This window comes from Emydura macquarii, unplaced genomic scaffold, assembly GCF_026122565.2.
Source record: "Emydura macquarii macquarii isolate MOO-44397 ecotype Brisbane River unplaced genomic scaffold, CSIRO-AGI_Emac_v2 contig_1947, whole genome shotgun sequence".
NCBI lineage: Eukaryota > Metazoa > Chordata > Testudines > Chelidae > Emydura > Emydura macquarii.
The window spans coordinates 542,807-558,573 of NW_027132084.1; the positions used below are offsets into that span (position 1 = coordinate 542,807).

The 15,767-nt window shown below is 38.8% G+C and overlaps 1 protein-coding gene across 2 annotated transcripts in view; it reads right to left on the reverse strand.

Annotated features, from left to right (window-relative positions):
* AGO2 (argonaute RISC catalytic component 2) overlaps positions 1 to 15,767 on the reverse strand; it is a 106,095-nt gene that overhangs the window by 45,951 nt on the left and 44,377 nt on the right. For both annotated transcript variants that reach the window (XM_067558319.1, XM_067558320.1), the window contains exons 4-6: positions 13,629 to 13,810; positions 6,700 to 6,836; positions 6,409 to 6,543 (exon numbers count right to left, since the gene is read on the reverse strand). In XM_067558319.1, the coding sequence (XP_067414420.1) occupies positions 6,409 to 6,543; positions 6,700 to 6,836; positions 13,629 to 13,810 (454 nt within the window). The remainder of the gene's footprint in view (positions 1 to 6,408; positions 6,544 to 6,699; positions 6,837 to 13,628; positions 13,811 to 15,767) is intronic.

A 15,767-nucleotide genomic window follows, 5' to 3' on the forward strand; every position in this document is an offset into this window, starting at 1 on the left:
TTAGAGGGGTAGGGTCTTGACTACAAAATATACGAAATTAGTTTACTATAGAGGGCTTCACTGTTGTGCCGCAATTCTAGAAGTAGCATCTTTTCTAATTTCTCAGACACAGAAATAAAATTACTGTAGAGGAGTAAAGTCCATTTTCAGTTCAACTGGTAACGAAATACTGTGAAGACCAGATTCTCTAAGGAAAGGAGCTGTGAAATATCAGCTAGCTCAATGATTTTAATGGTTTGTCAATGTTCATGGAGATGTTAGAGAAGTGCATTAGTTCTCATAGGGAAATTATTTAATATGTGACACATATAGTGTGACCTGTGCACCATACAATTTTAGTCAAAGTGATCAACATTTTTGCACATATAAATCAATTTGTTAAGCCACTTACTCATTTATTAAATAGGATCATTCAAATCTTGCAGCAATAAAACTTATTAACTACTAAATAAAACCGATTGAAGATTCATAAACATTCTGTTTGGTTTTTCTTTTGTTTTTCTAGAGTTACAGAACAAGCATTACAAATCCAGGAAACTCAGAGGTAAGAAAACTAAAAGTCCAAACATTTGAATATATGAAAATGCAGAGTTAAGGCACTCAATTCTACTACTGTGGAAGTGTCTAGGACAGAGATGGAGGAGGCAGACAATCTCATCATTCATATAGTTTTATGTGAGCAGTGGCTACAAATACTAACATGCTTTACAGGAGGTCAGACTAGATAATCACAATGGTCCCTCCTAGCCTTAGAATCTATGAATTTACCCATAATCAGACAGCAGCTGTGTAAACCCTAGTCTTTATAGATCCATACCCTTATATAGAAAGGGACACACTCCTTATTTTATGTCAAAATATATATTTTTTTTTAAATCTAACCCAGACTCTAGGCATCATTAGATACAAGGAAATTGGACTGTGTTTTAATTAAGACAAAACCAGTAGCAGTAAAAAAAAAAAAGTAATATATCAAACAGCCTTTTTCCACACAGAAGAAGCCAGCCCATAAAACTGAACTTTCCCCACTTCAACTATCACAAAACATAAATCAACCTCCTCCCCACCCCCCACACTCCAAATGTCTACCTTCCCAACTACCTTTGTGAACCAGTAGCCTTTCCACGATTGCTTTTTGTGCCTTAACGACTTTATATTTTAAATTATTTGTTAAGGGCACCAAGAACATGGTAAACTGCATATTGATGGGCCAACTTTCTACATTCTTTATTAGGACACTCAGTGCAAATAATTACGTAAGTATTAGAAAATACAAAATTAGCATACCAAGCTCTTATGCCAAGATCATGAAATAGATCATGAAATTACTGTACTTTCATTAAAAGAAGAAAGGTTAGTGTGGTACATAGACTTGATGAAATGATGAAGGAATGAAAGTATCCAGTGTTTTATTTTATTTTAAAGCTATTAAGAAAAGTCTATCAGAATATGTTTCAACATTAAGGCGGATGGCATCTTGCAAGCCCTCAATTGTGTGAGTACGTTTTCAGGAGCAGATCCTGGATATTAAAGGAACAAAGAAGGAAGATCAGAGGTTGGCTTCACTATGAGCACAGAGGTATGGGATTTTTGCTTTTTTTAAAAACTAAATGTTTATGCTCCCTAAGCCCCATTAGAGAGAGGAGCAGGGCAAAGGATCTTCATTCTGCAGCAGCCCTCCTCCCTCCCATAGTCAATGATCTCTTGCTGGGTACTTTAGCCACCCAAGAATAATTAGGCTCCTCAGCCCCAACAAGCCCAGCATGACTTGCTGAGCAGATTTCAGGGGCTTGATGAGGCTATCAGGCTTCTGCAGGAATCTCTACTCCCTGGTATCCCTCTGCAAGAGACTGGGGAGTCTTGATTTCCTAGGACCAAATCTATATGAGGGAGGGTGCAGAATGACAGTAACAAGGGAGCCAAGGAAGTGTGCCATCTCCAGTCTCCAATCTTTTCTCCACCACCCAAAGAGGATTCTCCTTTCCAGACCCACTTCTTCTTTCATGGGTAACTCCCCCCTCCAACACACTTTCTCATAACTGATTCTGGAGGACTTCTACAGCACTGCATAAACACCAGCGTAATAAGCCAAAAGAAAGGACATTTGCAGGGATAATTTAATTGAAATGTCTAGAATAACCCCTTCCTATTTCATGGCTCTAGTCCACAAGGACAAAGATGTGGAAAATGACACGTGTGAAAAATACTTTGTATTTGAGCGTGTAAAGATTAGTCCGTGTGAAGTCTGGAGTCCTGAAAACCCTGTGATGCTGAGAACACGTAGATTGAAAAACCAGCAGTGAGAAGGGGAAAAAAGGTTAGACAAGTAAGTTTTTAAAGAAACATGTAAATATAATTAATCCTCAACTTTCTAAACACTCCAAAAAAATCCAAAACTCTTCTCACCCCCTAGTTTAAGAATCCTATTTTGCAAACTAAATATTAACTCCAATAAAAAATTAGAGGGGTTTTAAAAAGAAGGATTAGACGTGGAGACTCTACCTTAACTATGGAGCTTTTAAGAACATAAGACCGGCCATAATGGGTCAGACCAATGGTCCAAGTAGCCCAGTATCCTGTCTTATGACAGTGGCCAAATGCCAAGTGCTTCAGATGGAATGAAGAGAACAGGTAATCATTAAGTGATCCATCCCATCAGCCATTCCTAGTCTCTGGCAAATAGTAATCCCTGCCTATCCTAGTTAAATAGTCATTGATGGATCTATCCTCCATGAATTTATGTAGTTCTTTTCTGAACCCTGTTACAGTCTTGGCCTTCACAACATCCTCTGGCAAGGAGTTCCACAGGTTGACCGTGTGTTGAGTGAAGATATACTTCCTTTTGTTCGTTTTAAACCTGCTGCCTATTAATTTCATTTGGTGACCCCTAGTTTTTGTGTTATAAGGAGGAGTAAATAACTCTTCCTTATTTACTTTCTCCATGCCAGTCATGATTTTATAGACCTATATTATATCCCTGATAGTCATCTCTTTTCCAAGTTGACATGACCCAGTCTTATTAATCTATCCTTATATTGAAGCTTTTTCATATCCCTAATCATTGAGATGGGGCAACCAGATCTGCACGCAGGATTCAAGATATGGGTGGATCATGGATTTATAAAGAGGCAATATGATATTTTCTGTCTTATCTATCTCTTTCCTAATGATTCCCAACATTCTGTAAGCTTTGTTGACTGCCGCTGCACACTGAATGGATGTTTTGAAAGAACTATCCACAATGACTCCAAGTCTTTCTTAAGTGATAACAGCTAATTTAGACCCTGTCATTTTATATGTGTAGTTGGGATTTTGTTTTCCAATGTACATTACTTTGCATTTATCAACACTGAATTTCATCTGCCATTTTGTTACCCAGTCATCCAGTTTTGTGAGATCCCTTGGTAACTCTTCACAGTCTGCTTAGGACTTAACTATCTTGAGTAATTTTGTACCATCTGCAAATTTTGCCACCTCACTGTTTTCCCCTTTTTCCATATTATTTACTAATATGTTGAACAGTGCTGATCCCAATACAGACCCATCAGTGACACCATTTACCTCTCTCTGTCCTAAAAACTGACCATTTATTCCTACCCTTTGTTTCCTATCTTTTAACCAGTTACTGATCCAGGAGAGGACCTTCCCCCTCTAATCCCAAGACTGCTTACTTTTGGCTAAGTGCCTCTGGTAAAGGACATTGTCAAAGGCTTTCTGAAAATCTAAGTACACTATATCCACTGGATCACCCTTGTCCACATGCTTGTTGATCCCCTCAAAGAGTTCTAGTAGATTGGTGAGGCTTTTTTAAAAATTGGCATCACATTAGCTATCCTCCAGTCATCTAGTACAGAAGCTCATTTACAGGATAGGTTACATACCACAGTTAGTAATTCTGCAATTTCATATTTGAGTTCCTTCAGAACTCTTGGGTGGATACCATCTGCTCCTGGTGACTTATTACTGTTCATCAATTTCTTCCAAAACCACTAATGACACCAAAAACTGAGACAGTTCTTCAGATTTGTCACCTAAAAAGGATGGCTCATGTTTGGGGATCTCCCTCACATCTTCAGTTGTGAAGACTGATGCAAAGAATTCATTTAGTTTCTCCACAATGGCCTTATCTTCCTTTAGAATCTCGATCATTCAGTGTCCCCACTGGTTGATTAGCAGGCTTCCTGCTTCTGATGTACTTGAACATTTTTTTTTGCTGTTACTTTTTGAGTCCTTGGCTAGCTGTTCTTCAAATACTTTTTTGGCCTTCCTAATTATATTTTTACACTTCACTTGCCAGAGTTTATGCTCCTTTCTATTTTTTAAATAGAATTTAACTTCAACTTTTTAAAGGACGCCTTTTTGCCTCTAATTGTTTCTTTTACTTTGTTGTTTAGCCACAGTGGCACTTTTTTGATCCTCTTGCTATGTTTTTTAATTTGGAGTATACATTTAAATTGAATCTGTATTATGGGTATCTTTAAAAAGTTTCCATGCTGCTTGCAGGGATTTCGTTTTTGGCACTGTACCTTTTAATTTCTGTTTAACTAACTTCCTCATTTTTGTGTAGTTCCCCTTTCTGAAATTAAATGCTATTGTGGTGGGCTGCTTTGGTATTCCCCCACCCACAGGGATGTTAAATTTTATTATGTTATGGTCACTATTACCAAGCAGTTCAGCTATATTCACCTCTTGAATCAGATCCTTTGCTCCACTTAGGACAAAATAAAGAATTGCCTTTCCTCTTGTGGGTTCCAGGACTAGCTGCTCCAAGAAGCAGTCATTTAAGGTGTCAAGAAACTATCTCTGCATCCCGTCCTAAGGTGACATGTACCCAGTCAATACGGGAATGGTTGAAATCCCCTTTATTACTGAGTTTTTTATTTTTATAGCCTCTCTGATCTCCCTGAGCATTTCAGTCACTATCACCATCCTGATCAGTGCTACTGTCACATACAGTTATTGCAAAAGTGCAAGAAATATAAAATATATATTTATTACCAAGTCACATATACATTACCAATGGGGAAACATCGTAGAGAAGAACTAACAGCTTCTGAAACCCAACCAAAGTAGTATCAGAAATACTAAAGTGGGAACAATTATTTGCTTCAATCTAGACTGACTAAAAGCAGATAGACTGGCCTGTGTGTTTAAGAAAAAGTCTTTGAATGGTGATCCTTTTGTGTTGCAATGCACTCACATGCCAACGCCCTGGGGTAATTCTGAAATGACACCTGATCAAATGATTGAGTAGAGGTGAGGTGGGAGGAAGTGGGGGAGTTTCAGAAGACTATGAATAACAATAGGAGCATGTGTTCCTAACAATTGTTTTAATGCTTTTAAAGATGGTTAAGAACACAGAGACAAATTCATCTTGGCATAAACTTCAATGAAACCAAACACACACAAAAGGTTTGTCTAGACCAGGAAAAAAGTGAGGTTCAGCTGGGTCAGCTAAAAGTCTATGTAACCCTTACCTAAACTAAACCATTTTTACTAGTGTAGACAAACCTAAAAGGTCAAGTTCATACTAGCCAAACCAGCTTGAAGGCAATGAGACCCTGTCTACACACAAACTTGCATTAAACTGGTTTAGTTCAATCAATTTAGTTGAACTGTGCAAATCCCTGTGTTGATACTCATTTAATTTTAGCTTAAATCTGTTCCTAATGAGCTTCTACTAAACCAAATAAGCCTGGTTTAAACCAAAAGAGGAGTACCCATAAAGCCATTTGCACTGGTTTAACTAAATCAGTTTAAAACCACACATTTAGTTAAACTCATGCATCTTGGCCTGTAGACTAGCTCTCATTGATTTGACTAAAGTTATAACAAGGATAAATCTGGGCCACACACTCCTATAAGCAGGGGGAATAACAGGATGGTTGAAGACTGAAGCATAGACCTGACTGCTGCAATTCTTGTTAAATATTTTAGGTTATGGCTTCACGACAGCTTAAGTCAATATAAGTTATGTTGCTCAATGGTGTGAATTAACCACCCAAGTGACACTAGTTACGTCGATTTTGGCGCCAGTGTGGACAGCTCTCCCGCCGACATAGCTACCGTCACTCACAGGGGCTGGAGTAATTAAGCTGATGGGAGAGCTCTCTCCCATCACTCTACTAGAGCAGCTACACTAGAAAGCTTACAATGGTGCAGCTGGGCAACCGTAAGTTCTCTTGTGTAGCCACAGCCTTAGTTATAAGATACTTCTGCTTAGAATAAGACACTTTTGTTATCCAATCTCTGTTCAAGAGCATATATATAGTATTCTATGTCATTGTCAATTTCTCTCCAAACAAGCAACTAAATTTCCCCCTGGCCTCCAAACTTACTTGGACACTTGGAAGTTGATTCATCACAAAGAAGAATTAAGAAGTTTTGCTCCAATTACTTAATTCATACCTTTTATTTCTTTGGTAAACTTTACCCTTTGGGAATCTGTCAGAGGTTTCTGTTGCTCTTCAATACTCTTGAAATCCAAAACTTCACATACAAATTCAATTACTGGCTGTGCCTTATAAAATGCTGTTGCAGACACTACAGACAAAGAGAAACACACCTGTGCAATTAATTACATTACAGGAGACTTTACAGCTCTGAAGAAGTTCTTGAGAAATCCAACAAATGGAATTAACTGGAATCATTTCAAATGAACAGGACAAAACACAAATGGAGAAGCAGTACAGTACATACCATCAATATTAAGCATCATTTTCCAGAGTGAAGGTCTGACTGACTGATGGAACCCAAACCAAACTTCTCTGCCACCACCCAGAGGGTTTGAGCATCCTTCAGATGCAGTAAAAAAAGATCGGCCAACAGGAGTATACCTGCAATCAAGAAAATTAACCCATTAACTACTAAATCTGTTCTTATAATTAAAATAAAAATGGGGGAAAAAACTACAGTAATAAATAATAAGTAATAAAGCTGCAACAAATATAAAATTCACTCACATTGCTTTTAATGTTTCAAATGTGTAAGTAGTTTTTATATATAAACTACTTACACCCACCAACTCTGTGATTCCTGTCAGGACTAAATCTATGTATCTTTTAAGTTTCAATTAATTATTGTAAGAGATTTACTATTCTTCACATTTTATTTGTTATATTGATAACTGTTGACCTGCCAAAAAATACAAGCCAAAGAACTTTAACATAACTCTGTATGCCAGAGCAGCCACAATTCAGTAAGGAAAAAAAACCTAAACAATTTTAATATTTAAATCTTGCAGTATAACAATTGACCCGTTAGTATTTTCTAAATAATCATTATTTTTACAGTATAAATACAAGACTACCACCAAAGAGAAGATGGAGGAGAGAAAATAAAAGTTTGTTTCTTTTCCAAAATGTTTATTTTTAATTTAAAGCCACAGTTTTCAAACAAACAGAAAAGTATGTTAGTTACTATTAGTCTATTTCAAACTTATTTATATGTTATTGTTTTCAATATCTGCATATGAAAAACAACGTCACCAGATCAAATCTTGAAGTCCTGGCTCAAGAAAAGCTCCCAATGAAATCAATGGAAGCTCTGCCTGAGTGAGGCTCATCTGAGATATATTTAAGGTATCTATCAGCTTGGTATCTAAGTGCAATACAGGTCTATACGAGTCTATAACAAAAATGGGGTTAATCTTCTCCATTATTCCATGAACAAGGCGTGTGAATGTAACTATTCAAGGAAGGGAATTTTGTGTGTTGTGACAAATTAACAAAGGTAAGTTTTTTTTGGCAATAATACTTGCACTTTTAACATATAAAAGTGATCAGTGACATTTTGGGAATCCCCAGACCAATAAGGGATTTGATCACTGCTTGCCTTGCAACCACGGAGTGCCCTCATGCTGTGCTGCTATGGCTACGAACCCTGACATCAGTACCAAGCCCACAAGCATCATGTCTCACCCTGGCTCTCACCAGCCTAGTTACGCCTTGCAGGGTGGTACCAACATTCCTTCCAGTCCCAATTCCCCTCAAATCCATCCTCCCCAAGTTCTTAAGTACCAGACACCTGAACTGTTCTCTGGTTCATCACCTCCTAACGAGTGACACCTACTCCCAGTTATCAGTTCACGTTGGCACACAAACTTCCCAAAGACTGAACAACACACACCTGCTCGATGTGAAAATAATCAAAAGGTTTATTTAGTAGAAAAACCACAGATACAAAGATGAAATAAGGGACAGCTAATATATACAATTTTACTCTTCCATATTAGCTACAATTTCTTTTCTAATACAAGTTACCTGTACTGTCTGAACAGATTTCCAGCTGATCCCGAATTATAAGGGGGACCCACCATTTCACTGGCAGCTTTCTGCCCAGAGACTGTCTCTCAGTTTCTGGATGCCCTTCACTTGAAAACCTTTCTGTTTGCAAAGGATTTACAATTTTTTGCCTTCAATCGTCATAGATATTTCAAGTGAGACAATTGGGGATTTCCCCAATGTCTTTCCATTATCTTTAACACCCATCATTGTCTTTTCTTGGGTTGTACAACTGATTGTTACCAGAGTCTGGTTTTGTGTAAATATCTGGCTTGGGAGGTGCCTCGCCCTGTGTGATTGCTCACTGTCCTGATGTAAGGTGCAGCCAAAGTTTATGGGCACATATACACAACTCTATATACACAACTACATAAACTCAGAATCGTATGTTGTACATAACCACTTAATGATTAAGTTTAGAACAACGGTTTCAAACCTGTGGTCTGCGGACTTCTGGTGGTCCGCAGGGTTACTACAGGGAGTCCGCGGAAAAGAAAAATAACATCCTCACCAAGGAAATGTGCAATTTCAAATAAAAAATAAATTTCATATAAGGTGTGTACATTACAAATTATTACTGAGTGCATATTATTTCTTTGTTATTATATTAGATTTCCATAAAAAATTGAGTGTAAAAAACAACTAATAGTATTTGGTGGTCTGTGAAATGTTTGGAGGTTGAAAAGGGGTCTGCACACTCAGGAAGGTTGGGAACCACTGGTTTAGAGCATTCAAGCTTTCATAAAAGACCTTACTCAACATGTTTTTATAGCACTCAACTCTGTATACAATCAGTTGATTCAACCACTTACTCTTTGGGGTTCAAATCCCTTATCTCCCTGTGGAATGTCTGGACCTGATTGTCACATGATTTAGAGAGATTTATTTAATTCTCAATATGTCTGAGATATTATTTCCGTATTTACAGTTGGGGTGACTGAGGTGGAGAGATGAAATGACTTGCCCAAGGTCATAAAAATGGTCAGTTTCAGAACGTGGGTTATAGCTTGGGAATTCCCAATTCCCAACCCTATTTAAAAAAAATAAATGCCTGGTAAAATAACATTGTCCCAATTGCTGTATACCTTTGCCTTGCTAATATTTAACTGTACATTACAGCATTCACAATTACATCCATCTTCCACTTCTTTGACAAGGCAGAGGAACGTATATTCTTAGCATTAGGAGATGGACAGCCTCAAATTCCTGTTTGCATGTGTTCCTGCTGCTGAATTCCAAAATTAAATTAGGATCTTCAGGAGGTTATTAAATCTACATTTGATTGACTGCCAGGAGCCATTAGAGGGAACGTAGCTGCATGGCTTTACAGCTCCTTTCCCCACCTCCTAAAATCCCAACCATCAGGAACTGAATCACTTCCCGCCCTCATCTAATTTTTATCAGGTATTATTTTACAACTCTTTTCTTTCAGTTTAATACCCTTGTGGATGCTGTTCCTTCTCCATACTTTCTATAAAATCCTAAAAAGTAGAAGCTGTCAGACAGCCCTCTTTCAGCCAGGATGGTGACCAGGGACAGGTTGCCCCTCTGAGACTAGATGAAATTATGGACTGACTATAACATATCTTGAGAAAAATACCTGAAGATAACTGAGACAGAAAATATTATTAGTACACTTCAAACTAATTTGCAAGGCTTGACATCTAAACGAGAGGCAGGTGAGAACAGAATCTCCTCACTAGAAGACAGCGATTACTGTGAATTTAACTGCAGACCAACAGAAAAGAACTAGTAAAGCACTTCAGGAAAAGGTTAATGATCTCGAGGGAAGACCAAAGAAAAACAATCAGAGCTGTGGGTCTTCCAGAGGGGCTGGAAAAAGGAAGGCCCATTGAACTGTTATCCACCATGTTGCCAGCACTTTTACCTCTGCCCCCTGATCAGAACTTAGATATCGAGAGAGTCCATCATTCCCTTGCATCAGAACCCCCTCCAAATGAAAAGCCTTGGGCTATAACTAAGATTTTAAAATACAGTATTAAGGAACTCATTCTGAGAAAAGCCTGTGAACTTATATATCTAACATGGAAACAACATAGGCTGTTGATTTTCCTGTTTGGATTATACCAAAGATATAGTGGAAAAGATGGCTAAATTCAATAGAGCAAGAATCCTAGTCAAAGAGTAGGGTGTGGACTACTTCGTTTCCTTCCCTGATACTTTCATAATTAAAAAATAATGCAAGACGCTTAGCTTTATGACAGCAAAAGAAGCTAAAGGTATCTGAGCTCACTATAGCAAGACTTTTCCAGAAGATACAGCCAGGATGCATTAAAGCAATTTTACCAGATTCGTCACTGCAGTGTGGGAATTCAGTTCTCAGTCTAACAACAAACTACACAGGGCAAATCCACCATTTCCTCTCCCCACTTCCATTTAGTTTTATTTCCTTGAACTTCCACAGTTCCACCAGCAGAGGGAGCCAGCTGGGGAGCGAGTGGGTGGGGAGAAGGCTCTCACCTCTGGTTGAATTCTGGCTCTCCATCCAGACCCAAGATGCAGCTATGAGCTCTGGCTGCTGCTGTTGGCAAGTCGGTGTTACAATATGGACACGCCTGCTTTGCCCCTCCTCATCTCCCATGATTCCAGTGGAGTAGGATGGAGCACACTCACCTTCAAGATCCTGGAGCTAAGAAATTTGCTTCACTGGACATGGGGATCCTTTACAAGGCTCAACGTAACAGTATGATATTGTTTTCTATTTTCCCCTTGGTACCTTTTCCAACCACTCCCCTCCCCCTCTTTTTTATTTTAAATCCTCCCCTTCCCCCTGCTGATTTTACTTTGTTTCATCCCCATCTAATTTCCAGGATTCTGGGATTAAAGTAAATCTGGAAATATTCAATCCATTTGCCTTAAATGTACATTTGTAAGAGATACCTGATCTAAACAATGTCATGAAGATTTCAGTTTAATGATGAATCGTTTAATTTCCCCAACTGTCAAGACATCTGATCTCTTAAAATTCTATCCAATTATTTTGCTGGTTATACTGATTCACCAAATTATTGAGAAAGTGTTAGTATGAGACAGTCAGCTGTTTTTTCAGTAACATTAGTTCATGTTTTCTTTAGTTTTTGTTAAATTAGTTGTAATAAATGTTGTGTTGATGTATACTGTTGATATAACTATTGATATAATTTATTCACACTATAATCCAAATGGACAAGACCCTAGCGGGCAAAATTTAGGCAGAACAGTTCTGCTAATGAACCCTTATATACATATGATCTGGTTATGTTAGAATAAGGTTATTTAAACAGTTTGCGTAACTTTGTTATATATTTTTACTATAGACTTGTTCTTACGTTTAGATGCTAACCTTCTCCTCCTCCCCTCCCCCTTTTTGGATGTTGTTGTGAACAGTGCAGAAACCAGGCCCTCCTTTGATACGAGAATATTTCTTCTTTATAAAGCTAAAGAGAATCCAGTTATACCCCAGTTGGGTGCTTTGAGTGAAGAGGTCATCCCATTGTAAACCTCCTGAACATAGGTCCTATTTCTGTTTGGATAAGAGTTCTGTATTTTTAAGTGATTTTTGGTCAACTTTGATCACTTCATTTCTTTTTCTGTTTTTCAGACTGTCTCCCATATCATACCTACCTTTTACCTTTCCTGATCTTCAGCTTACCCTTTCCCCTCTCCCTCATGTCCCCTGGGTGGTGAGCAAGAACACAAATATACCTCTCCTAGATCAGAAACTATCAGTGGCCCAAGCAATGACACTATTCGGGTGCCGGACTGTGACAGACAGTGCCTGGGACTCCCCCAAAAGGGGGGTGTTTTGGTACAACTCCCATCCCGTGCATGCCCCGAAATGTTGTGCTGGGCATTAAACACAGTCCCAGAGCCCCTCTAGGCGTGGCAGGGCTCAACAAGCAGCCTGCAGGGCAGCAAAGCAGTCCTGAACCCCCGCTGGGTGGGGCAGGGCTCAACACAAAGCAATCCCAGGCTGCAAAGCGGTCCCAAAGTCCCTCAGGGCATGGCAGGGCTCACAAGAATCACTGCAGAGCAGCACTGCAGTCCCGAAGCCTATCTCGGCGCATTAGGGCTCACCAAACAGCAATGCCCAGCAGTACAACTATCCTCCTGGCGGGCTCTGGAAGTGAGTCTCTTTCCTCTACTGTCCCACCCTGTGCTGAGGCCTCTGCTGGGCTTTTAACCCCCACTTCTTGCCCAGGAGTGTACCGCCTGCATGACGGGGAGGGTCCACCCTGTCACAATGGACCTAATAAAGATGATCCAAGTTTTTTGCAGAAAGTTTCGTTTTCAAATTAATTAATATCCCATTAAAATAAGTCATCATTGCAGGAGATTTTAATGAGGCATTGAACCTCCCTTTTAGACAAGGCAGGAGGGCTAAAGGATACACAATCACATGCTAGAAACATTATAAAAGACTCTTGTGGAAGAATTGAGGTTAAAAGATATATGGCAGTTGCACAGCCCTACAATGAAGGACTTTTTGTCTCCTCTCCACACCTATTCACAAAGAGTTTTCTTCCAATCTAGTGGAGTCAGTACTTAATAATGAACTCAAGTCTATCATGATCTTTTATCACGCACCGATGATACGACAATATTCCTCTCCCGAGACAAACTAGACTTGTAAAAGATGGGAGATTCTCTTTTGAAAGATACAATTTTTCAAAACCATGTCAAAAGAAGAAATTTCACTTTTCTTCAAAATGAATGACACCAGAGATATCCCATTCCGCCCTATAGGATACACTAAAAGCTTTTATTAGGGGCATGATCATTTCCTACTCAGCAGGTAGAAAGAGGGCTATAGCCGGCTCAGGCTCCTGAAATTAACTGAACAACTCAAAGGTACGGATTTAGAATGTGCAAACTACCCCTCCTAAGAAAATCTTAAAAAATTAATCAATCTTTGGTATGAAGTAAATAGACTGACTTTAGCACAAACTGAATTATCTCTTTTTAGATTCAAACATACATACTGGGAGTCAGGAGAGAGAGCAGGGAAAATTCTCATACGGATTAAAAGTGAAAGGTCAAGGGACTCGAATAGTATCACTCAAATCAGAACAAGGGCAGGTTATTACTAATCAAAGAGATCAGTAATCAATTTTTTAAATTTTACCAGGCTTTTTACAATAATGATTCACCATGTGACCCAGAAGAACTGAATAATTTCATTAAAACTCTTCACCTCTCACAAATCTCAGAAGAGCAGCAGGGCAGAATAGCCTATCCCTTGTAATCAGAGGAAATAATCAAGGTCATGGAGGAAATGAGTCCAGACATTTAAACAATTGAAATAAGAAGATAATTTTCTGAAAACACTCAAGGTGTTTCCCTCACCTCATGGAAGGCAAATGTCTCATCACTACATCCAATGCCTGGATAGTTTCAAAAGGAACACTTGGCAGCCGACCAGAAAGAGCATCGTGTAAAGCCTGCAGACTCACACAGGACATCCATTTTATAGCCACCTTAAATATTCTGTCCTTCCCTTCTCCTGGAAGCGTGACCTCCAATTCCACCTGCAACAATAAGAAAACAAAACAAGATGATTCTTTCCATTTAACGACATAAAAAGCAGGGGAATGAAAGAGGCATAAAGATGCTTTGTGTAGCAATCTAACACTTTGAAGTGAGCACAAAAACAAAAAGATGTAAGAGGTGAAGTGTGGAGAAGTGCAATCTAGTTGTTTACATTCTCTTACTAAAATTATCATTTCCCTGAATGTGCTTTCCACCTCCTACCCCTTTAAGGCAAAATTAAATTTTTGGCAGCGCTCTTGTGGATGGTCCCACTGCAAATATGATGATCTGATTGCAAATATATAGACACATATTGATGTAATACTTGTAAAAGTAATCTACTGTATAAACAGAATTGAGCCTGGTCTATTGTCATCATCTGCCTAGGATTAATAACTCTCAGTTCACTTTCCCTCCCAATATACTGCTTATGTTGTTACTGCTATCCCATTTTAAATGATATGAAAAGAAATTCAGAAACAGTCTTCCAGAATGTTATTTTTAAGAAGATTAGTAAAATAACAAAGAATAAAGTCAACTTCAGTGCCAGGGCTATTCATATGTACAAAGAGAGAACAAGGGTATTTCTTTCACACATAATGATCAATTTTAGATTTCTTGTTTAGAGACTGCCACGCTCAGACAATTTTTTTTAAAAACAGGAGGCTGTTTTGTCTCTCACACACACACACACACACACACACACACACACACACACACACACACACACACACACACACACACACACACACACACACACACACACACACACACACACCCTTTATCCTGACTAAATTTAAGAATCAGGTTTGTTCTTTATTTTTCTTCTCTTTATTATACATTGCAAAGACATTTTTGATGAGAGACAGGTTCTTAACCTTTATAACTATAAGTAGGGCTTCTTGAAATTATGCTTTTGTTTCCATTTTAGTAACTCCCAGAAGTTTGAATCAAGTTCAGGGCACCCACTGTGCTGGATGCTAAACAAAAACCATTAGAAGATGGTCCCTGGCTTAAGGAGCTTACAAGTTCAATGTAAACAAAAGGCATCAAGTGGCTGTAACAGGCAATTTGAGGGCATGGCAAAGAAAAAATAAGGTTAACAGCAATAGGACCAGATGGTTGCATATATTAGCTATGTGATTAGCTTGTTTCAGTCAAAAAAACTAAGGAAAATAAACCAGAAATGTCAGTAGTTCTTACTCAACAGCTCACTAGCCATTATCAGTTGGCAATTTATCATAAGTATTTTCAATGATATTATCTACTGCCTCTGCACTCCCCGCAGAAAAGCATTGTCCATTAGATGATTTGGCTTGTGGAGTGAACTGTACTGCCCAGAAGTGGAGCCTTTCATCTCTAGTTCATCATCCCAGACTGGCAATTTTCTACAGTTAAAATACGCAAATAAAGATACAGGTTTCCAGCAGCCACAGGCTGAAAGTTTCTTATGAAGTTTTTTTCCCCCCTCTAAACTTCCATCAGAATGTCTCCTTCTTACGTGCAAAGTACAAAGGATGAAAGATCACATGGGGGAAAAATCATAGAATCATAGAAGATGAGGGTTGGTAGAGACCACAGGAGGTCATCTAGTCCAACCCCTGCTCAAAGCAGGACCAACCCCAACTAAATCATCCCAGCCAAGGCTTTGTCAAGCTGCAGCTTAAAAACCACTAAAGATGGAGATTCCATCAGCTCCTTAGGTAACCCATTCCAGTGCTTCACCACCCTCCTAGTGAAAAAGTTTTTCCTAATATCGAACATAGACCTCCCCCACTGCAATTAGAGACCATTGCTCTTGTTCTGTCATCTACTACCATTGAAAAAAGCCTAGCTCCATCCTCCCTGGAACCCCCTTTCAGGTAGTTAAAGGCCGCTATCAAATCACCCCTCACTCTTCTCTTTTGCAGGCTAAACAAACCTAGTTCCCTCAGCCTCTTCTCATAAGTCTTGTGC